Below are 25,219 nucleotides of genomic sequence, written 5' to 3' on the forward strand. Positions count from 1 at the left end.
TGCTGAGGAAAATTCTGGTTTGTCTTCCAGAGAGATGTATTCTGCTATTTCTAAGATCTTTGCTTCTAATGCTGGCCCACAAAGACAATTGGACTCTTCTCTGCAGACGAACCTGCCTGCTGAAAGAACTTGCACTAAGATGCTTAGGTGCAGAAGAACTCAAAAAAGTCTGCCTGCTGGAGGAAGCTTGCCTGCTAAAGGAACTTGCCCTGAGTAGCTTGAGTGTCGGATTGAAAAAAATCTAAGACCTAAAATAATTGCTGCTCAGAGATTAAACCTGAGGATATATTCACTGAAACTAGCACTGAATACATCTAAAAAATGCACTGGGATTTTTTTTAGCTTATTCCTGTAATTTGAACTCCAAATACCTAAACTCCTACACATTGAGACATCATTTGAGTCGAGCCATGCCTAGTAAAAAAGTAGGCAGTTGCTGTTGCAAGAGCAACCTACATCCAATCATATTTTGTCACATAACATTGCCTAGTTCCCTGAGTCATCAAGTCACCTGCACCTAAGCTCAAAACCTTGGATCAGCAGCATCAGATAACTTGACCTGCAGTGTTGACATTGCATCACCGGAGCTTTGACACATTTGAGTTGCTTTTACCATCTGAAATGTATGTTTTTTCGAAAAAAAACAAATATGACCCTTAAAGCAAGAGACATTATTAGATCGTTTTTTGTTTGCTAGGGCTAGTATTTGTTATCAGCAGCCCCAGATGTACCACGGAATGTTGAGTTCAGTTGTGGTTAGTCCTCTGACCAACCACTTACAATTTTTATTGAAATTTGATCATGAATCCGCAGTATAGATTTTATCTCACAAGGTTTTGGTTAGGCAGAGTGCACTTTTTGGTAGCTTTTCCATGGAACGAGATTGGTCGGATAAGCTTATGCCATTCCCATGTGATTATTCGTCCAAACAAACCACCCTACATTTTTTGTACACTTAACAAAACACCACGAGCAAGATGTTTGCTCCAACTATTGAGAAAGCAACGTCCCTGTCCCTATAGAGAAAGTTTTAGATACCTGTATTTATTAGTTTCTATTGACATCGGTACTGAAGTTGTGAACTTTCTAAGGGGTTCCACTGCCTTTACAATAAGAAAGCGATACGGGTAAAGACTGTTATAAAGTGACATGCATTGACATTTTTATATTAAGTAACACAAATATTTTTTAAGGAAAGAATTGTCATCATAAACTGGTAATGTCTTTATCTCATGTCATGTTGATCTCTTAATTTTATGTTTTTCACATCTCCTGAACATGTTGTGCAAATAGGTTTGATTGTATAATACTTTTATGAGTGTACCTAACTTTTAACAATTGCTGTGTATTTGATTATGTGCTTCTATGAATTGCTTGATGAATCAATCAAATCCTTTTGATAATGATGAATTGCTGGGAGAAATGCACCACCATAATGATACCTATTTAGGTTTTATTGTTTTAATTTTTTTTATATTCTTAACCATTGCAAAAGCGCATTCTTATCCCACATATCTCAGTGGGTTGTTTCGAGCTGCCAAGATTTGAAAATTATGTAGATAATCTGGGGGGCATAGCTTAGTTTGTTTCTTTGGTTTTGGTCTTAGTATTGTGGTAGCACTTTGACGATCGATGTATCATGACCGGAATAGATCTTTATATTTATACTTTTACGAGCGGTGATTCATTCAAGCTTTTATGAATTTATAATGTTTTTGCTCTGAGCACTTTTATGGTTCATTGATTCAAAATAAAGTTGATTGATTGAGTTGCTTTAAACTAAGGACGTGACAAATTTGAGCCATGTTTGAGGTAGCCTTCTGTCTGTAGGGTGTCTGGTGGGTTCCTCAGGATTAAGCACCACTTTACTAAATGAGACTGTATGGTTCAATGTCCTGAATGATTCTGAACTGGTGTTTTGCACATCCTGATGTCTACTGGTAACAGTGATTTATAAAATCGAACATTCTCAATAATAAAGTTACGGATTAAAGGGACAAAACACCCATTTAAATGATTCTTACAAATGAAATGGTGCTCATATAGTATCCTTTTGCCCTACAACAAATAAGACGTATGTTGATTGTGAGCCAAAGGTTCCCAATAACAAATTGGGGCACATCGATACTGAAGCACACTCAAGATCACAGTCCAGATAATTGCATTGATCAGTCATTCAAAGTAGATTTCAAGATGGAAGAGTTTTTATTGAAAATAAACTACACACAGCCCCACAATTCTTGGTTAACAGTTCATAGGTTGCGACTTAACAGTCCAACAAGTCTTGGTTGACATGCCATTCATGTGTTGTGCTGGCAGCCGACACGTGTTTCATCTTTTTGCAACTTTTTCAAACGTTACAGTATCTATCCATAAAGAAGAAGTAGGTGTCATCAAAACTCTGGAACAATTCCTTTTCCTTGGGAAGCCAACAATGATTGCTTGGCTGTATGCCTGGAATAGCAGGCTGGAATTTATCCTGCAGGCAAAATGTAGGGTTCATACTGCTGACGAGAGCAGGAATTGAGTATTTGCTATGAAGAACAAAGTGACGCTGGGGTAGAAACCACTGTGATGATCATTGCATTGCTCTGCCTGGTCGGTCATTGCCATGATAAGCCCTTGGCTAAGGTATCCATGTTCAATAAGGAAATCGAATGAAGTACCTAGTCAGGACCACAGCGTCAATTAGTACTTTAAAGGACTGATCAACGTGATTATTTGGACTGTGATCTTGCGTGTCCTTCGTTATTGATATGTCACAATTTGGTCTTTTGCATCTATTGAATTACTTTGGATTTGTTTGTCTCATTAGATTCTCTGGCAATTTTAACAAATGCACTTTTGAACTTTGGTATCCATTTTTCTAAGTATGTGTTTTTTCAGGTGTTTATTGCCTATGTTGTCTTTTAACAAGCCCATTTTTTGTATTTCTTAATTGTAACATCCTTTGATAAGCTGTTGTAGACACAGCACAGTCACTTCTTCTCTTGGATACTTTGTTGCTTGGGCCAAACTTTCAAGGGTAAGCTAAGGTAATTCATACAGAAACTAGTTTAACTCTGTGTACCTGATACTTAAGGCATTGTGAAAGCTGACATAGCTTTCACAAAAACGGTTTCCTGGCTCCCACAAAGCTTAACATTCTCATTGCACCACAATCCTAAAGCTTGTTCTTTGAGTCCAGAACGGAAGCCCTGACAACAGATTGTGAGGGTTCTGTGTTACTTAACTGATCATAATTAATCTGCTGCACATTGTAGTGGATGGGATCCCTAGAAACAGACAGCAAAAATCACATGACTTGCCTATAGGAAATCAACAAAGCAAGAACATAATTTCTGTAAGACTCACTTGGCGAGCTGCGCACTGAGTTGGGCGCAATGCTAAACAAATAAAGTTGTTGGGTTTTTCAATGGTGAATACAGAGTCACAGCGATTTTAGCAATGTAATAGTTTGCCTATTTCTTAGGCGCGTTCCTTCGTTCAAAATTAGGCAAGTGGTTGCACGTCATGCAAGGCCTACTGGAGTGCTGTAAACAGTTTTTGCATTCATTTTCAATAGATTAGGCTTTACATGCATTTTCCAAAAAAAGTAATATGTTTTAGAGGACTTCATTCAAGAGAAATCTTTCTTAAAACATATAACTACATTTGTAAAAAGATTCTGATTTTTTAACCTATATATAAGCATGCACAGATAGTCAATTATGTTATGTATAAGATATCCACGTCCAAATCTACAATACTCAATGCAGAAAAGAAAGAATCTTAAAAAATCTGATATAGCCATTGGTTAGACTACTTTGGCCAGCAGTATCTCTTTGCTTTTTATATGCTTACTTTTGGTCAAACCTTGTTGAAGCTCAACCTCTAAAAGTTAAAGCAAGTCAATATTGGCCCTATATGTTGATTTGTAAAAAGCAAAATACAAATCTTACAGATTCCAAATAACGAGGAAGTTTCCAGTATTCAAGGCACAGTACAATGTCAAATAGGTCAACAGTTACTCAAACAATGTGTGCCAGTTATCAGTCACACACAATGCAGACATTAGCAAAGTTTTTAAATGATGTTACAGGTTTTATCATTTTTTTATTTTTAAAAACGTACACAAGATCAAAGTGCTACATTCTATCACAGATTGGCAAAAAAAAATAACGATTGACACTTCTTTACAAAATGTGCCTCAAGTGATTTCTGAAGGGAATAGCAGGAAGGATGCTCAGGGTTCCTGCTGAAAAGTAGAACTTTATTTTGACAGCGTCATGTACGATAATGAGCTTTACTTTTTTGATCCCTTGTGCAATAGAAAGGGGTGGAATGAGGAGGTATTTCACGTTGTTAAGATCAGGCCTGCTCTGGCATGCATGGATTACCTTTCAACTTTTAATAAGTTGATATGGCAGAGGAGTCCAACGTAGGTCCACGAAGGGATGGCCCAACCCAGGTTTTCAGGGTAACCACTGACAATGCTAGTTTATTTTTATGAGGATACCCTGAAAATCCGGCATTGATGGTACCCTCCTGACCTCATCATGGCCAACCCTATGGTAACAGATGCAAGAGTTTCTTAAAATGTTGTAAACGTGTTAGGGTGCCGAGGCACCGCCTGTCTATCAGATACAAATTAGGCACAGGTGAGAGAGATATCGATATATCATAACACAACCTGTGCATCTGTAAAGCACACGTTCCTTCAGAAGGATATCTTGGCGCTGAATTACAGCTGTTTATAGTTACATAACTTAATGGCACGCACATCTATACATCCTTTTACTTGGCCTCTCTCCAAGTATTTGTGGTCTCTTGGGACGTATGTTCTTTGAGATGAGACCTGAAAACTGCAACATTTTTAAATAAATAGCACAGTTAGAAAAGTGAACAGCAGCATTTATAAAACACCAAGATTATTTGGGCAATCTCAGCGTTGACAATAATATTTTAATATCCTGGCTCAAGAAAGCCTTTACGCAGATTTTAGCAATTTGCTACAATGTTGCTATACTTTTCTTGCAATGAAAATATTATAAAACTTAAAAAATGAGAAATGGAATGCGTTTCAGTTTTAGAACAGGTGATATGCAGACCGTTTGTTTCAGGTGCCATAAAACTGGCATTTATATCATAAAAACATAGTTTTACGTTTTATTTCTGCTGGTTTATGGTGCCTCTGATCGCCTGATGTAGAAATAGGCGGGAGATCATCAAAAGTGATTGTTTGTGTGGATGGCAAATGTATTAAACATAACATTCAGGGAAAACGGACTTTGTGAGTCAGTTACCATCTTTTCGGTGTATGCAATCAGGGTGTACTTTCTGGAGGGGTCATCAGATACAGGCGGCTCTCCTGCATCATGCTGTTAGTACCACCAAACAGTCACTGATGTTTGGAAACACTGCAGTAAGTTCTTGCATTTATTGTGCTGAATAATCAGGATTTGTTTTGCTCTTATGTGGTGGTGGCTCATAAATACATCCTTATGTTTATATAGGACCCTCTATCCTCTCCTATATTTGGCATGCAGCTATGGCTCTAACGTGGTCTCATAGAGCAATCATGCACATTTCAGCGTTCCATCTCAAAATAAAACAGTTTTAGATCTTTGCGCGTCAGCAGCCAATTCTTGTCAAGCATCATATATGGCAAGTGTTTGGAACATTACTTGGTCATTTTCAATATGAAGAAACTTTATGAAGTTGGTGTTGAAGTCACTACATGTACCTGCTTTCAAGAGAAACAGTATTCTACAGTCTAACTGTAGGTACAATGTTCTTGTGTTCCGAAAACACCCTGCTCTGACTGGATACATGCCAGGGCGTTAGGAGGTTGAAGCTTGTAGCCTTATCGGATGCCACCTCCGATGCCAAAGGAGATAATTTACCGGTCCAGTATTCTCAAACATTTTATGTTGTTATGGGCAGCTCTAAGCAAAGACAAGAGAGGAAAGTGGCTAAGGGAAGACTTAGACACAGGGAGAGGTAATAATAAATAGAATAACAAGGATTGGATGGTTAAAATAGAATTTCAAGTACTTGGGTGGTAATTCAAAATACTTTTGTAAGCTTCCAACCAAAATCTATTCCCTATCAAGTCACAGGGTCCTCAGCCTTTTCCTCTTTGATTTCCTCAAATAGCCTTCTGGCGAGAATTCCATTTGTGCCTAAATTCACAGTTATTCTTAGGACGAGAGTTGTCAAGGATAATGACCATGTTTGCAGAAAATGTTTATCTTAGGAAGTTTCTATTTCATGTTTCCGCCTGTCTTATTTCAGTGGCTAAAATCATAGCCTGAGCTTTGGGTCCATCGTTCGAGCAGCTGGAGACAGCATTTGCAACCTGACAAAACTTTTGGAGAAGGATCTTCCTCAGCAGAAGATAAACCCAAGGATCCAAGATTTGATTGAGAGAAGCCAAGCGGACAGCTGTCAAGAAAAAGTTGCACTCTTTCTGGAGTTCCTCGCTTTGCGTGGTGTAGGATGTCTTGCAATGCTCAGCAGACTTATGGTTAGTTATCATTTTCAGCATTATTACCTGCAAGAAAAAGCACAAAAAAGATCATATCAATCAATCAATAAAACTTTATTCGATATTCATCTGAAATACCATAAAAGTTAAAAGAGCAAAACATTATATAATACAGATACAGAGCCCCATATAAAATAGGTTAAAAACGATATATGATAGAATGGCCCGCCAATCAAGAACCATATATTTGCATCATGAAATTATCATATTGGTAGATGGCACATAACAGAAATTATGCTTCCCCCCTCAACACACACTCGCAACCACATGAGCTGTCAACTCCATAACTCATGGTGCTCTATTACTTAGTCACTGAGGGGTAACTATATCCTGATGGAAGTACAATCTTTATAATTCTCATATCAGATACACATTAGATCAAATTTGTAGCCATAAAAAACTAATGACCACAGCATACCATCAAAACAACACACCATAACATACTTCTCCAAACCCATTCGTACATATAGCACCACTTAACTATACACCACCACAACTGAGCAGATCTCATTAGACTCAAGGCCCAAAAAAAATAAATAAGTAAGGGCGGCCCTACAATTAAAAAAAATGTTTAAGCATAAATGGTTTGAAAATCCTTTTTCTAGCCCCCATTAAAACTTACAAAGAAGAATAAAGTGCATTGTGACTTTCCATCACAGGGACTACGGATATGAGTGCATGACAAGTCATTCATTTTATGTAATAATGCCACGATATGAATCAGGTTTGATTGGGTCTATAGAAACGTATTGAAATCATTGTTTAGCCACACCAGATAAAGTTGCAGTCCTCAGTAGTGATCATGTTCTCAATAGACAAAATACCTATGGGGCATATTTACCAGGACTGGAGCATCTCTGCAAATCAGCAGGGATGCACCTAGAATAGGTGCGACACACAATTCTCCCCTAGCGCCACCACGGATGCATCGCATTTACAATGCAGCACACTGTGGTGCAATGATAGGCAGATGCCTGTCGCATCTTGTGGCGTAAGGGCCGCACATTGCTGGAGTCGTGTCGCAAGCACGACGCAACTCCAGCAATGCTCAGGGCCCACCCATACTTAGCGTGGTGACCCACTCCTTACGCCAGTTTCAAGCAGGTGTAAGGCTTTGACGCAGTGGCGTCGTAAAACTGAATCAGTGAATGCAGGTCTCATGTGGCACAGTGCTTTACAATGTAACGCATCTGCCTAGATGCGTCACGTTGTAAATAAGTCACAACGTGGTGCATGGTTTATGCTGCTGCTGCGTCACAGAAGTGGCGAAACGGCGGCGCAAATGTGTCGCAAGAGGCTTGTAAATCTACCCTCGAGATTTCCAGTTCTTGCTTCTCATCCTGCCAGCCTCAAGCCTTCTTAGCCCCATGCGTTTAAGCTTTTCTCTACTAATCCCTTGGAGCGTCATGGGGTTGTGGAATAAATCTGGTCTGCCCAAACTGATGTATAAAGCTTTTAAAGAATATTATGAGCATAATCAAGAGAGAGACACTCTCGGAAAGGAGCCCTATTCAAAGATGCCTCCTCTTGGGTCCAGACCAGAATAGCAATGAACAAATCTGAATCAAATCTTCAATGAAACTTAGGCCCACCTACCGATATATCAAATACGAAGAAGTCACATGGGGAACTAAAATAAATTTCCTTAAAACCCTATTTTCTGTCATCTGGAGAGGGGTGATCTTTGAATAATCCACACACCAGCCCCAAACAAGGCCATGCTAACACATTTTGCTGTGTATTTATGAAATGTTTCCTTTATAGGCTTTTTTTTTACCAGTTTCTAAGCAAATGTATCGACACCCCTCAGTCATTTTTCAAATTGGTGTTGTCTAGACTGAACCAGGATATGCCACACACCTTTTGCATCAAATTTCACCCTATCAATACACAAAGGACGGGAATGACGCTTAGATTAGGACGATTCAAACTATTGGGTGATGTATATATCGCAGAGGTCCCCTGTACATGATAAAAGATTTTGTCAGGTTAACCTTTAAATAAAAACTGGGGGGCATATTGCCAAGGGCCATTATCGCCGCTTTAGCTGGACTTTTTCCCGCTAATGCGGCAATAATTTTATCGCCCTATTACCAAGCTGTCGCTAACACCAGTTAGTGACAGCTTGCAGGCGATAGCGGGCATTTAGGGGCCCACTTTGCATGTCAGCGATAATTATCACTAATGACATGCAAAGTGGGCGTGCCAAAATGTCAGCGACTGGAAACAGTTGCTGCAATCGCTATCGCCTATGATCAACACAGGCGTAGTTTTGGAAATATTCGCGCTAAGCGCAAATATCTCCAAAAGCTAACGCCTAGCTGCCCTGACCAGTTCTTAGCCATGTTATCCAATGAGAGGTGGATAACATGGCTAAGAGCATTGTCACGGTAATGCCTGAATATCGCTGTATTGACAGCGATATTCACACATTTCGTCTGTTTTTTTCGCTCCTGAGATAAACCTTGCTAATAGCAAGGTATCTCAGCGATAGAAACAGGTGAAGGGCGGCAATAGAAATATTCCCGCTAAGCCAACACAGCGATAATTATCGATAGTTGTTGGTAATATGCCCCTGGATTTTAAAGCTGCAAAGAGCTTTCTGGTGGGCCATCAGGGTTTGAGCCAGAAGCACCCCACCATCTGCAAACAGGAGGGCAGACACAGAGAAGTGAAAAATCTACGGAAGTGCTCTACACTTCATTAAAAGCACTCCTTCTAATCCATTGATGTAAATTGTGAAAAGAAAGGTAGTCAAGACACAGCCGTGCCTCACGCCCCCTGCCAATACCAAAAGGCTCCATGCACTCTCCATGTTTCCTGTATCTAACTCTTGACATAAAACCTGAATGGATGTTTTTTAGCATATTAATTTATAGGCAGTCATCATGGAACACAATTTGCAGTGAATAGCGTATCAAAAGAGCTAGATAGATCAATGAATCCATACACAGATTTCCCTTTTTTACCACTGTATATTTATAGATTAAAAGTGTAAGATTTAGGTGCTGCTAAACTGTGATAATCCCCCTTTTAAAACCATATTGTATGAATAAGAACATAATATATTCCTCTGCCCATGTTTCAAACCTAAATACTGAGATTCTCCTGGTAATCTTCAGCAGGGAATCTAATAGTGAAATATGATGGTAGCACCAAATCTCACCTTAATTACCCCTTTTATAGATAAGTACAATAACAGATTGGGACCAGATGACAGATCCAATAAATGTGGAACCTATTTCCCTCAGGGGATCAACTATTACATTGCCAAAAGCCAAGTTGTATCTTCATAAACACCTATTGAGTTCTTCCTCATAAGTATCATGGGTAAAATGTGTTTGCCCCTCATCATTAGAATCCACAATGTCACGGACTACTTTGGCCTGTAATGGACACAAGTGGGAGTTAAAGTCCCTTCCACGAAGAATGTGAATCTCATATTCTAATTTAGACACAACGCCTTTTGCTCTTTATGCAACCCAGCTAGCACCCAACTTCTGTCCTGATTGAAGAGATTATTATAACATTATTATTATAACAATAACAATAAAAAAGAACCACTCTATGAACCCTATCAAACTTTAGTCTAATAACTTGGTAGAAGGGCAAATCAACATATTTAAAAAAACACCTTTTCGTTCAGATTCCCATGAATCAAAGTACAGACCCCCCCGCCCCCCCTTGGGGTGACCGACGGGACACGGTTGTGCAGCTGTGTGATAGGTAACAAAATCATTTCAAAATGGTGTCAGGTTAGTCCAGGTCTCCTGTAGACAAAGAACTGCAAAATGTTCTACAAAAGAATACCAATATTTGTTATCCACCTTACTAAGCAGAAAACCGGTGCTACTGACCAGTTTTTCCTCCATCTTGTGCTGGACCCCTCCTTCTGTTCCACCTAAGCACCTCTACAAACCTATGTTCAGAATGTCCTTGGGCTCATTTATCATGTTACCTAGCATACTGTATTCATCCCCACACCACTCTGTACAAGACTCCCTGTACTGTGCTTCCTGGCTCATACAATTTATGGCTACTCCCTCAAATGTTGCATTAGCATCAAGCAAAGGGAATCCATTGGAGTACCCAGGTGAAATACATCAGCTGTCCTTGACCCATCCGCAGCCTCAACTCTTTGTGGATCCCTTTTCCCTGCCATGAGGGGGTTTAACTTTGATTCCAATGTTTTCATACTGCTTACACCTAGTCCTGAATGTAGAAATGTAACTAACACTGGGGCAAAATTGCACTCTCCCCATTTTAGACTTTCTCTATTCTGCCTACCTAGGGAATCTGTGAGTCATTATAATATCAGAGTAAAATCTGCTACGAATGCCCACTCTATTTCCTACCGAATACATGGTGCTATCTTTTAGGTGATCCCAACTTTCCTCCTTGAAAGTTAGAACCTTGACACATTTGCCAGAACAGCAACATATGTGGTTGCTTTATGAGCAAATCCAGTCTGACTGGTCAGTCACCCTGAATAGCTGGTCTCTGTTTAGCCTCCATACCCATACTGGGCTTGCTAGGGACTTCCATATGTCTCCTCCTCCCTCCCATCTGAAAGGCATCAGTGGATCTGGTCATAGATCTTTCCAACCTACTGGAGTCCTGAGGGTTATCACATCTTGCCTTTAGTTTGCACCATTGATTAACCTGATAGCTCTTTCTGTATGGACTTTGCTGCCAGTGGCGTAGTTAGCCCTATGGGCACCAGTGGCAGTCTCTGCGTTTGCCCTATGGTGGCCGCAGTGAAGAGCGAGGGGGTGCTGGCAAGCATGTCCTCTGTTTGCCGCCTGGCGGAAAACGCATTGAGGAGCAGGGGCCTTTCTGTTGCCGCCCGAGACAGCAGGTAATAGTAAGCAATGCCACTGTTTGCTGCATTTCTATGTAAACACTCCAACTTCCTCTGAAACCCACACTGTATTTCATTCTCAACATGTACTCTCAACCTGCTCCATAAAATCTGTAACTTACCCTAAAAAAGATTTCATAAAATCAGTAACTTTCTCAATAATAAAAGGTTGGCAGACCTTGAGGTCCTACTGCTTGGACCCACCTTGACCCTCCACTTTTAGGCCATTAGTACCTGCCCCTTGTGAAGTACATGAGCTCCCCACTTTAGTTTTTTTAGTGGGCAGCAAACTGGGCTTATGGGAAGGCTGGGCCTCAGTGATTTCCAAGCTTTCTTCCAAAACACAAGCGTTCACTGATTTTCTTGGTACACAAGAACTAGCATGAACATCAGACCCATTCTCCACCTGGTCTATTACCACCTCAGCCTCCCGTGTACCAGCACCAGAGTTCCTATTTGACTCTAAGGTCTCTTCAACTATTGCAATTTCTTTCTTAATCATTCCTGTGAGAAATGGGGTTGTTGGTTGAATAGGGTGTTAGCCCTGCTCAAGCAACAACCACAATCCCTGTCACAGTGAACTAAACTAACCTGTGCTTAACCCTCGTTTAGCTTGCCACAAAAGCAGTCAGACTTAACTTAGAGGCACTGGATAATGTATGAATACAGCACACAAACAGTAATAAAGTGAAAACATAACATATGAAAAATCCAACCCCAATTTAGAAAAATGGAGTTCAGCGGGGCAAGGCTGCAGGAAGTGTCTGAAGAGGGAGTGATGATGTCGGGGAGCCGTAGGACAAAGTCGCAGTGAAGATTTCTTCATTTGGACTTTTTGGGGGGAGTCAAAAATATCCAGTATGATGAGGCTGGAGGCTTTAGCCATTGAGAGTTCCACAAGGCGAGAGACCCCTTGGGTGAAGGACTGCTGAACAGTATTTGCTGCTTCAGAGAAAAACGTAGCGGGGGCTGCCACAAAATTCAGTTTGACCGGTGATGCACCTTGGGAAAATAGATGAGTAGGTTGGTCCCGGACTCCTATTGGATCTCAGAGCAGTTTTTAGCCAACATTATTCAGGTTCCAAGGTTTGGACTTTATCTTTTGGGCACCTTTAGCACCACCACCAAAGGTCAAGGACAGGTGAGACACTACTTCCCAAAGGGGTGGCGCACCAGTCCTTCACCCTTGGTGGTGGTGCTAAAGGTGCCTAAAAGCCAAAATCCAGACCTTGGTGCCTCAGTCTGGATAGTGTCTAGGTGCAGGTTCAAGATGGTTGGAGCCTGTTCTGTCCCTGAGGCTCTCATCAGGAGGCCAGTCAACTAGTCCGTGCAGTCTCTCTGGTAGTCATTGGTTCAAGCAGTGGAAAAGGGCTCAAGCAGCAAGGTTGGCCCTGAAGGTTTAAGGCAGGTTCCAGGTAGCAAAACAGTCATTTCATATTCAGCAAATCAGCAATGCAACAAATCAGTCATTTTGAGTACATAGCAGGCCACATCAGCAAGCTGTCCTCTGTGAGATCTTCTTTATCTTCAGCATGTCCAGAAAGTGAACTGGAGAGTGGGTCTATTGTGCTATTCTTATACCTGGTGCCTCCTTTGAAACTGGAATATTTCTAGATAATTCCCTTTAAAGTACTTGACATTACCATCTTCCCCTGCCCTGGCTTCAAGCTGACTAGATGAACAATGCACAGGTGATAAACCTTTTGTTTGAAGGCACAGTACAGCCTATTCTTTTGCAAGCATGGCTATGCCCAGCTCCGCCCCCTCCTTTTAGTTGATGGCCCATCCACACACATTTAATCACTCTACTATGTGGCAGTCTAAACAAAATCAAAGTGGCAATTACACCCAGTCATGTGACCTAGGAACAGGCTGCAGGCACCAAATAGTTGAGGTAGGAAAATGCCAACTTTATAAAAGTGGTATTTTCAAAAGTATAACTTAAAATCTGACTTTACCATTAAAGAGGTTTTTAAATTACAATTCATAAAGTCCAAACATGATATTTCTACCTGTTCCTAATCAAACTTTAGCGCTTATGAATTGTAATAATGTATAATAGTCCATAAAGTAGAGAACAGGAATTTAGGGGTTTTTCACTACCAGAACATGTAATACTTAAAAGTACATGTAAAACCTTTTTATTACGATGTACGTTGCACTATGGGCTACATTGGGGGAACGTATATGTAATAAAGGGGGTGTTTGACTTGACAAGGGGTTCGCTGTTTACATATCAGCAGTTGAGAAGTTGTATTGGAGTTGGATATAGTATATAGAGGCAATAGTAGGAGAATATTAAAGTTACATTGGTGAGGTAGTTTGGTCATAACACTTACCAATACCAAATCAACTTACAGGAGAAAAAGATGCAAAAAATTATATGATTCTTGGATATATAAGTCTATCAAGATTTTGAAAGTATGGATAACTATGAAAGCAATGACCACTGGTAAGCTGCACAATCTTAGCTGACCAACTTTTGGAGGGTAGCCCTCCTTTTCTATAGCAGTTGATTGCGTTCAAACAGGTTGCAGACCTCAAGCTGATGGCTGCAGGTGCAAATGTCTGGGCTCTCAACCATATGAGGGATCCCTGAATTCCAGGTTTGAAAGAAACCCAGAGGAATGGTCCTAAACCTAGTGGTAGGCCAGAAAAGCATTTCCATGCTATGTCAAGCAAGACAGACGATGACTGCTTGGACTATGGGGATAAAACCCACAAGTGAAGATTTTTAAATGACCGGGTAAGACTTAAGGTGTCCAAACTGTCCAGCAAATTTTCTGTGTAAGCCAGACCTTAAAGGGAAGGAGGTAGTGATGGTATCCATTGATAGGTGAGCTGAAGACCCCAGTGGTCTCACCCCATATCTTGCACAGTGTGCTCATTGACAGCATGAAGTCAGCAGCCTTCCAGGACTCTGTGGCGATCTTTAGCATGATGAGGGCCAACTATGTTAAGCAGACAAAATATTTATAGAGCAGTATGGATATTGCCAAACTCAATCAATAAGATGTAAAGCTAAAGTAGATTCCCATTAACTTTTATAACCCTGCAGGTTGATGGGAAATCTGTAAGGGTGAGCATAGGAGCAAAGAATTTCTCCTGGTGCAGAACCAAATTATGTTACAGTTGCTGGAGGATGACCTGTGGGAATGCATCCCCTGGTCAGTAAATTACTTAAAGGCGTCTGGGTGGCTAACCCCCCTCGGCCTAGGTATTCCACATTATGGGATGTTACTAAAGTTCTCACTCTTTTAGAATCCTGGCCCAACAATGTTGATATTTCCTTGAAGCAGCTTTCTGCCAAGCTTACTATGTTGCTCTGTCTTATTTCATGTCGAAGGGTGTCGGATGTCAGAGCCTTAGACCTAGCTAGTAGGATGTTCTCACCACAGGGAGTCTCCTTCATTATCACGAGAAGGACTAAGACCATGTCTAGGTTGGTGGAGTACCCCGCTTTTCCTCACAATAACAAGCTATGTGTTTTAAAAGTGTATGAAGAACGTACTATTTCTCACAGGGTGGACCCTTTGGGTCAGTTGTTGATTTCTGTTCAAAAACCATTCAAACCAGTTGCTGCTGCTACTCTAGCTAGGTGGGTCTGGTGGATTATGTCTGAATCTGGCATTGATGTTTCTGTTTATGGTGCTCACTCCGCTAGAGGAACTATGGCTTCTAAGGCCTATTTACTAGGGTCCCGCTTAGAGGACATTCTTAAAGCAGCTGATTAGTCGTCAGACTCAATGTTTAAAATATTTTATTACAAACCTATTCCTCATGTTTCTGATGCTGTGATTGATGAGCTTAGAACTAGCATAATCAGAAGCCTCCTGTCCTGCGATAGAATACAAAATTTTCTAGCTATCGCGACAAAAATTTTAGATTCTATGAAGGACACGGAGGCGAGGATTATCCCACCCGTTGGGACAGTTATTCAACTGTAAAGTTGTTTTGATATGATGTTGTTTAACAACTTTATGCTTTATGGGTTTTTGGATTTTATCCGTTGAGAAACTTCTACAGCAACTTTTCATCTCTCCGTTGAGAGTTTATGACTTTATATTATAATTGTGTGGAAGATTAAAGGGACATATAGCTACTGTTGGCATCTTTGCTTCCAAAATACTGCAGAGGGACAGGCAGGGTGCTCGGAATGTGGAATATATGTTAACCACAGCCGGAATTCAATACATAGTTTGCAATGTTTTTTTATGTAAAAAGAAGTGTAAATGTGTTTGGAGAAACGTCACTCTATTCACGTTCGCAGGGTGCCAATGAGCTTTACTTTAGCAGAATTTCTGGGCGGTTGGGCTGCCCCAGTTGACACGATCCATATGACATCGGAAAAGGAATGCGCTTAGTCGGCTGTAAGAGGGATGAAACAAGCACAAGTCGCGCACCTCGTGGAGCAGCAGGGGGAGGGGCGAGAGGAGGGGGCGCGATTCCCTTGCGGGAGCTAGGGACAAGGCACGATATTTGTTGCTATATGGCGCCAGCTTCTCGCTCCCGCGAGGTAATCACCAGACGTGCATGCGTTGCCATTGGAAGTAATGCAACGCGTGCACGTTTTTGCAGGGAAAGCTGTGCCGATGACTTAAGGTCCCTTTCCTATGCAGCGCATGCGCGTTGCATAGGCCAGACCTAACAAGCCCGGTTTCGACAAGCTTTCACGTCAATCAGGGAGTAGAGAGAGCATTGTCACCCCTCCCTACCTAACTCGTTACAGGATGTGGGTGGGACCATACCCTGTGACGAGTTGGAAAAGGAGTGGCCCACAGAAAGAGTCAGACCAGAAATCGAGACTGCGCAGACATGACTTGTTATGTGTGTGAGAGTGAGACAGCTTTGCTTCCTGCACGAGCTTGTTCATTGCGGAGTTGGACGCCATTGAAGAAAATAAGAGAGTCGGAATGCGCGATAATTTACTAGTTGTCTAGTTTCGTCTAACGCTATTAGCCACTTTCCTCAAGACCGTGGGGCTTGTAAATAACAAGTGCACATTGCGTGTGCGTGCTCATTGACACACAACCCCCCCCTCCTCCCTACCACTCGCTCTCCCTAGCACTTACATGATAATGCGGCTGCCTCCTGCACAGAAGACATAAGATGTATTCTTATGTGTGCACACGGGCAGCCCAGTTCAGTGGGCGAATGACAAGATGTCTCTGTTATCTTTCATTAAAAATTAAAAGTTATTCTTTTCAACACACAGTAAACACGCGGCACAAACGAACACAAAACGCCAGCGCAAAATGCTGGAGTCCAATCAGCGCTAAAGAAAGTGCCAAGGAGAAAGCACGCCATTCCTCACTCCGGCCAGCATTTCAGGGAAAAAATGTTATGTACGTTTCGTTTGATTTGGCTTAGATTAGAAGTCATTCATTCTGCATCTGATCAAGTCACAGCGCCTCGTACAGCTCTGCATCTGGGAGGCCTTGGAGGACAGCAGAAAGAGATGACTTAAATCTTGTATTTTTTGTTTCTTTCGGTAGTGTTCACCCAGTCGGACACAAGAATGATTTACTGCCTCGCTGGCAGCTTGTGAGCAAGACTCCATATGTGAAGGAGTCGGCAGGGCAGCTAGGCAGGCAGTTTGCAAGGTAAGGAACTGCAATTATGCAATGGGGCATAGGTATGCTAAGTGCTTTGTGGAGCGCATGTGCGTCCAAATAGTGTACATGTGTCGGTATTTCCATAGTATCCTCACAGGTGCTGGATAGCACAACACTGAATAGCAGTGTGGAGACATAGAAACAATGCCAGGGAAGAGAACAACACACACTTCAATATGAAGCAAATTCTGCTGGCTGTGTTACCAATGCACTTTGCTGACACATGTACACAGAACTACCGGAAACTTTAAGACGCAAATCCACAACTGCCCTTTTCCTGTAGCTAAACAACACATGCTCAGCATAGACCTGCAATACGCGGCGTGTGTCTATCTTTATACCACAAATGAGCATTCCTAGGGGGTGAGCGTGCCCTCCAAGGTCCCGACAGACTCTGCTTGTGGCATTGTTTTAATACTGGGATTACTAGAAAAATGTATGTACAGGGACATGCTGAAAAACCTATGCAGCTCTCAGCGTGAGCTACTGGGGCAGGGCAGATTTCATGAAAGGTCAGAGCAAAGCATCTCCGACAGACACACGTCTTATCCTATCATTGGTGACACTGGGAACCCCCGCAACATGCATTTTCCAGATACCAACGAGAGTACCATTCACCCTACAACCATACACAGTGCATAGCACATAGAGTACTGCAGAGCAAAACTGCACTTCATAGTAAATACAAAAATGTCATTCACACATTTAAATGTGTATTCAGTCATATTTTTCCAGCGTACCTGGACTTATCTGAGGTCCATGGAAAACTTTTGCCTCTCTGGGAGAGCACTGGAAGGTCATTGCAGGGAAGCCTCCTGAAGAAAATAATGATTAACAATGAGGTTCGCGGAGTACCTTGAAATTGCAGGCTTGGCTTTGATATGTCAAAAAAATCAATGTTTTAGAACGAGTTGGGTGGTTAAGGAATTGTATTTCAAAGCAGGCTGGTTTGTAGCATATAACCATCCACTTGACTGCAACATGTCATATCTTTATAGGGCGTGCGGCAGCCATAATGGCTTATTCATACAAAGTACAGGCAGCCTCTCAACCATATAGATAGAACAATAACACTCTGGGGAGTACTAATGAAATTTTATATTAATGTTTCTGTTCTTGAATGATGAGTAACTATTGGGATGAATATATAAATTAATACTGGTTTTGCATTTATTCTAGTGTTTGAGTGTGATGGTCATCTCAATCTTTTTGTTTCTGTACACAGTTTTTTTTTTTAAGCATTCAACCAGACCCCACACATGCTGGACCGTGGCATATTTAGCACGTTAGGATTGCTGATGCCGATAGACTTGCTTTGTAAAGCTCTCTGCCCCACCAAGAAGATAATTTAGTGATTACTCAAATACCTAACAGGACGGATCCTTCAGGTTACAGTGCGCGCTCTCACTGTCACTGGAACCTGTGACCTTTATGTTAGGTGCGCAACACTGCAGCAACCTTCAAACCTCTTTACCTATCCTTTTGGAACTAGGATCAATGCATATCTCACACATGACCTATTTGTGTATTTTCACTCGAATCTCGTGAGGCAAAAGGTTTGCGTTGCAAACTATGCCTAGTTATCAGCAGACCAGCAGAAAAAAACTTAACATGCCTTTAAGTATTGATTTGATGTCAGAGGAATGATAGCTCCAGACAGATATTTCATGTCCAGAGCAGCGTTTCCATGGTGATGGGTCCTTATAAGTGAAGACATAAGTTGAATGGGCTCAGAAGCGAAAGACAAGGCGCAATAGGGGTTTTATGCACCGGTGGAAGCATCTTACATCAACGCCACTCGACGACAGATGGTCAGGTCCAGGACCATGCCGCCAGAGCAGGGTACGTAGGGGTCAGCTGGATTCCAGGATGTTTCTTATGGTACCCCATTCATGTTCTGAGTTGACCAGCAATGACATGGAGGAAGATGTATGCCTTAATGCCTTTATAGAGAGTTATGCTTTTTTCTAATAAATGCACAACAGCTATCAGTGGTGACTTTGATGTTTGCGAGTCTAGCTAAAAACAAGGAGCGCTGCACAAAGGTGGTGGCAGAGGGAGGAGTTCACAGGATGGGGACGAGGAGGGAGGCAATATAATCTTTATGCCACAGGACATTACCACGCAGGAAAGCAACACACAGGAAAGTACCACCAAGACCCATTTTGGTACTTTACCCGGCAGTATTTTACCACACAGGATAGTATCTTTTTAATGAAATACATATAATGCCATTTGAAAAATGAGAATTTAAGGGTTAGGTAAGCTTAATGGAGGCACAGATAAAGAAAGGGAAGGTGTTTTGAGTGCTGGCAGGTAGAGGTAAAGGATCAGGCTAGGCTGACTAGGATGGAATGTATGTATTTAACTATGTACATAACCACATGCACTTTACTCTTCACAATCAAAAAGGATGTGAGCAATGGCCTAGGCTAATTATTAATTTGTTTAGGCCAACACTCACCTCGTTTTTGACTGTGAAGAGTAAAGTGTGTGTGTTCTCAAATTTGCTTGAAAATGCACCATTTGCCCACTTATTTTTAAAAAAATTCTCGGGGAGAGAATCCCCTCAAACCCTACTTAGGTTGTTTCGAGCTCGCTCGCTATCCTTGCCGCAGTGTGCTCCAGCACAAAGTTTACGCCTCACCACTTTCAAATGTCACCACCCGCCACTGTGACAGTGAGGAGAACGCATTCCTGACAGTGCAAAGCTGAGCTGAGACCCAAGGCTCTGTTGTTTAAAGAGTATGGACCCAACAGATTATAGCACCTAAAAATCCAATAGCCTAGTTTATAACTTATCCTACCTCAGAAGCCAGTGCAGGGACTTTCATGCCATAGAGACATGGTCGCTTCGTCTGAGATTCACTATGATGCTCACAGCTGACTTTGAGCCCTTCCCAACTGAGGGAACACAGGCACCAGGTGACTGTTGAAAAGACAATAGCAGCAATCAAGCTTATACCTAAGCATAGTCACACTACTAAGACCATGACTTTAAACGACTGTATAGGAAGGCTAGGTTTTAACTATGCTAACTGGTGGAATCATTTATTCTCCAACATGCATATTTGTGGTTCTAGTGACATCCTACAATCACAATAAGGCCCACATGCATCACTGTGGAGGCCAAACCAGTTGTTTGGTTCAAAGGATCATGGATGTGCAATGCTCCCAAAGATTTACCACTAGAGGTGATTGTAAGGAAACGGGCCATTAGTCGTGTGTTCTGCACACGTAATGGGCACACATTTGCATTCCACTGTGAACCAATCACCCCATTGTAGAACTTGACTCTCTCAGGGTAGTGGAGCAGAGCAGTTCAAGGCCTACTCAAGGGAGGTAGTGTGGGCTAGTAATCACCATTCAATAAATGATTGTCCGATCTGTGTCTTTTCTTTTGAAAAAGGAAAAGTACAGTTATTACACACACTACTCAATACTATGCAGTAATTTACAAATATACATATGTCTGATGGAAATACTCTTTAATCACAATGCGTAATCATCTCTGACCCCCTACAGGGATCAAATTCAACCAACCACGTTAAAAACAATCATTGTGGGAGTAAATGCAGTAATTAATATTAACACTGTGTAAATGCACTTAGTGATATTTATAAATGCATGCACCTTTTTAAGTACATTTTGATCACTGTCACGTCTGTGTGATATAAGGTCAGCAATAGGTAACACACTTATGAAAACAGCCCATGGAGGGCCTTAAGTTATGATCACACAGCATGTCATCACAAACTTCACACGTATAGGGTGTTCCACAACATGTACATTCCATTAGACACCATTAGGCCACACTAACTGTGACCATAAACTTAGCCCATAGAAGGCGTTGCTCTCCTAACAGACGAGCACATGCTCCAGCCCAGGGAGCGTTTGAACCCTTTAACAAAGTCCTACGTAGTCATCTCTTCATGGACCTTGTAAACCTAGGGTCAGTACTTTAAAACAATGTCTTTGGGCCTCTTTGGGGGGGAATCTTTTCTAGATCATTGATGGTGACCCTGTCATCCTGGGGCCACCACGAGGGGAGAAAATGTGCCAAATTGTAAATCCCTGCAGGGCATTATAGGACGCTCCCTACTGGGAGTTTGCATATTGGAAGAGTGGCTTTTCCACTACTTCCGGGAGAGATGTTGCCCTTTTTTTGTTGTCACCGTTTGGCCTTTTGTTTTTATTTGGTGGTGCCCGGTCTCACCCAAGCCGCTGACTACCCATGATGGGCAGCAGCCCAGGGAGCTCACTGTGTGCTCAGCACTCTTCCCTGCTGCCGTGGGAGCCCGCAGGTTTCTTCTGCCCTGCCTGCTCCTGCGGGCAAGCTGCTGGTTGTTGAGGCAGCATCCCGCTCCCCCTGGACTTGGGCATGGGGAGTGAGGCTGGCTGCCCACTACTGGATGGATCCTGGTAGATCTTCCTTGACACCTCCTTGATTCTGGGGCCAAGGGATGGGGTCCTGGGCCGCTTCTTCTCCGATCCTAAGGGAGGCTCCCAGAGTACACCTTGCACTCTTTTTCTTGCTCAGGGGAAGCACCACAATGCTCCCCCATCTTCACCAAGAGTTGGGGTCCTGGCCCCCGTAAAAAGTAAGCTGGCCTGGGGGACGGGGTCAACAGGCCTTTGGAAAGCACACCCCCTGTCAGCATATAAAAATTAGAACTTCTCCTTGCATTGACCCTTGAGGGGTTGGAAAAGCTCGGAAAGTGGAGTTCCGCGTGCTCAGGACCCAGCTGGTGAGGTCAAATGTCAAATTCTTTGTTTGCTCGTATCTCAGGCCCTGTTGGCCCGTTGTGCATGATGTGGGGCTCATTTTGCTCTGGGTGATGAGCCCTAGCCAACTAGATAACTTTCTTCAGGCCTCCTGGCCTCAAAGTTGATTATCTTTTCAGGAAGCTAGTTTGGCTCCCTTATCCAAACTTTCTTCTTGGTTTCTTCTGTGACTCTCTCCTCCTTAGCACAGAATCCCAGTTTTACCCCCAACTAGCCCTCAGGTGGTCAGAAGGAGCAAGGGGGCACATTTCCCTTGTCCGGTGTAGATCCCCACTGGAGTTATTTGAAGTTAGAGTAGTTAGTCCAGATGGCATTTAGAGCTCTTCCAATTGTCCATGGATGCTGCCTCCAGTCCCAGTGTTTCAGCGGAAAAACACCACCAAGAGAAAGCTCTCCCCCTTGCACTGCATGTCCAGCCTATCCTGGGGTGCCACATAACTCCTCCACCCCTGTCCCAGCCTTCCTGCACAGCCTGCTAGGACATTTAAAAATGGCATCACTCAGGAGTCACTAGTCACAACTGTGCTGGATGCCTCAGCTTTGCCCCTCACTGACCTTACTGCCACGGACTTTTCCACCAAACCTTCAAAGGGAATCACCTCCTATGTTTGCTCCAGAGGTCTGGGCTTCCTTCTTTGCTCAGTGGGCTTGGGCAGGCCCACCCTTGTACATTGTTACAACTGGTTGATTGATGCAGAGCATTCCACCCTATCCCCGTCCTCCTCGGAAGCTGAATGAAGCACTCTTAGTTGCTTCCTTTGTGCTTTGTTCGTGCGGCTGGAGAGAAATGCAATTAATGCAAGGGTGACATAAGGCCTGGGCTCTGATCCAGAGCTAGCCAGAGAAATATGACATTCCTGGGTGACCCATAAGCTGTACAGCTATATTTTTGGAACTAACCGAAAGGATTTTCCCACCCATGTTATGACCCAATTCGATATGTTTTTGGACTCTGTGGGCCAAAGGGAAGCAAAGTTGCACTCTAAGGCAGCCCTCCCCATACGTGTTTAATGGAGTGTCATTGCAGAAGATAACAGTAAACCACATTGACTTTCCCTATGAATGTACGCTAACATTATGAGGCTACCCCAGATCAATATCCAATCCTGCAGAGTCCCCTTTGCTCCAGGCTACCTTTGCGCAGATACCGTGATGTGCATGACGGGAGTCTTCCACATTCAGTCCTTACACGTGTGCCCACGTCTGTGCACACAGTCACGTGTACCAGCCAAGTGCCCCTTTCCCTTGCTGCATCACAGCAGCCTTATCTTAAGAGGCAGACACTGGCAGTAAACACATGCAGTCAATTTACTATGAGTTTACAGTGGCTGAGTCACAGATTATGAGGCTCCACTATGTTATGTTATGTTATGTTAGTATGATTTATACAGCGCACAGCTGCCCTAGCAGAGGGGCGTCCTGGCGCGTGAACAGGTGCTAAAACACAACACACGGGGAAAAGGAAAAAGACGGCTAACCAGGTACAGAAAACAGAAAAGTTTTGATAGCACTACAGTAAAAGGTCGAAAATCTGATGATTAAACAGCAAAAAATCAGGATGGATTAGATGGGCAGAACTCATTGTCTCGTAGTGATGAGCTTTATCTTACTATTTTTTTGTAAATAGCCTTTATTGAATTTCACAGTAATATACAGATTAAATTACATACAAGCTAAATGCCATATACGTTTTAGACTTCAAACAGTTCCCTGACATCCCCCACACTCCCCAGCTCCTATTACTGTGCACCCAGGGTACTTTGCCGTGAGCAGAGTCAATCATTGTATAGGTCAGCAATTTCATAACATTCCCATTCAAAACTAAGTTCTTATGTTAGGCAGACCATGGGCATTCTTCCACTAGCCTCCTCAAAACAGGGTATCGTCAAGCATTGTAAGCCAGTCATTTGATCACAAGCTAACACCGCATGCAGCATTCGCTTCTCTCCACAGTACAGCCCTCACAGAAGTCATGCATTGGACGGGTCCTAAAATGCCCCCCATGACTGTAGGTGATCCTCCAGTTTCTCATTCCTCCATGTTTGCTTTGTGTGCACTTCCTCGGCCCCCGCCCATTCCGAAATGTCTCTAAGCCAGTCTCTATAGCATGGAGGTACTGGTGCTAGCCATCTGATAGCAGTACAAGAGCTCAAACATTAAAAATCTTCCTACTCAGCCTTTTCTCTTCCGGGGATGGGATTATACCCAACATGATCTGTTGATAGTTAATTGTTCATTTCAGCCAGTGCCCACATTTAGGGGTCCATTAGGATGGCGGGCGGATTGCCCCCGCCAGGCTGGCGGTAGCCACCGCCATCCTAACCAGAATGACCCCTGCCATATTAGCATGGCTGGGGGGTCCACGGCCGATGGAAAGACCGTCTTCCGCTCTTCCGCCCCGGTCGCCTTGGGACTGGGGCAGGAAAGGTTTAATATGGTGGCGGTGTCTATCAGACACCTCCTGCCATATTAGTATGGGCTGCAACAGATGCCTTTCCGTGGCGGCGATGCTGCCACGGAAAGGCAGGCGGTTTTCACTTCTGGGGCCCCCTGCGGGCCCCCGGAGTGAAGGCGAAGTGGGGGGTGCACATCGGGGGTACCTGTGCATTTGCATACACAAAGCTGCAGGCACTGCGCGGTGCCTGCCGCTTTGTGTATGCAAATGCATACATGCATTTTTAGCATTGTGGCAGGCGGTGCTGAGAGCACCACCCGCCACAATGTTAATAACGCAGGATGCGCCCGCCACTGTGGCGGGCGCATGCTAATACCCCCCATGGGACCCCCCCTTATGGCGGGCGGTCCCAAGTACTGTGAGGATGGCGGGCGGGCAAAGTCCGCCAGCCATCCTAATGGCCCCCTGAGTTTTTCCAGGACTTTCTGCCAGTAAGGTGCCAGTGATAGGCAGGACCAAGCCATGTGCAGCAAACCTGCCTTTGATCCCCCACATCAGGCGCAGCACGCTACTCAAGAGGCTTAAATTGCATGTAGATCTTTGGGCATAAGACATAACTGATGGATATAAGTATATTGTGTTCATTTTACACAGCTGTTAGAAGACATCGTCCCCACCACTCCATGTACTGTTTCCCATTCTGCAGCAGTGATAGAGCCCACCTATCTTGTATTCTAAGCGGCAGCTCTGGAAGATCCTCTCTCAATGCCCTGTATACAATTGATAACAATCGCCGACACTCCACCATGCCTAACATCACTGAAAGTGTCTGTGATGGAGGTGGTGCTTCCAGGAAGCATGTTCATATCTCAAGTGCAGTGACTGAGAATTTTGTATATTGTAGATATTGTCCGGTTTCCAGAGCAAAGGACTTGATAGCTTCCTCTCTGGTGACAAATTGACCATTGGGGTAGAGATCGCCCAGAGAATAGCAGCCCCCAGTCAGTCACCTTTCAACCAACATGGACTTTGTC

The 25,219-nt window shown here is 43.0% G+C and overlaps 1 protein-coding gene across 1 annotated transcript in view; it reads right to left on the reverse strand.

Moving 5' to 3' along the window:
* Positions 1-4,104: 4,104 nt before the first annotated feature.
* The window catches only part of PTGER3 (prostaglandin E receptor 3), a 242,356-nt gene continuing 221,241 nt past the window's right edge, over positions 4,105-25,219 (reverse strand). Inside the window, exon 2 of the mRNA XM_086953857.1 lies at positions 4,105-6,535. Within this exon, the coding sequence (XP_086809983.1) occupies positions 6,251-6,535 (285 nt within the window). The 3' untranslated portion in view covers positions 4,105-6,250. The remainder of the gene's footprint in view (positions 6,536-25,219) is intronic.

This window comes from Lissotriton vulgaris, chromosome 1_1, assembly GCF_964263255.1.
Source record: "Lissotriton vulgaris chromosome 1_1, aLisVul1.2, whole genome shotgun sequence".
Lineage (NCBI taxonomy): Eukaryota > Metazoa > Chordata > Amphibia > Caudata > Salamandridae > Lissotriton > Lissotriton vulgaris.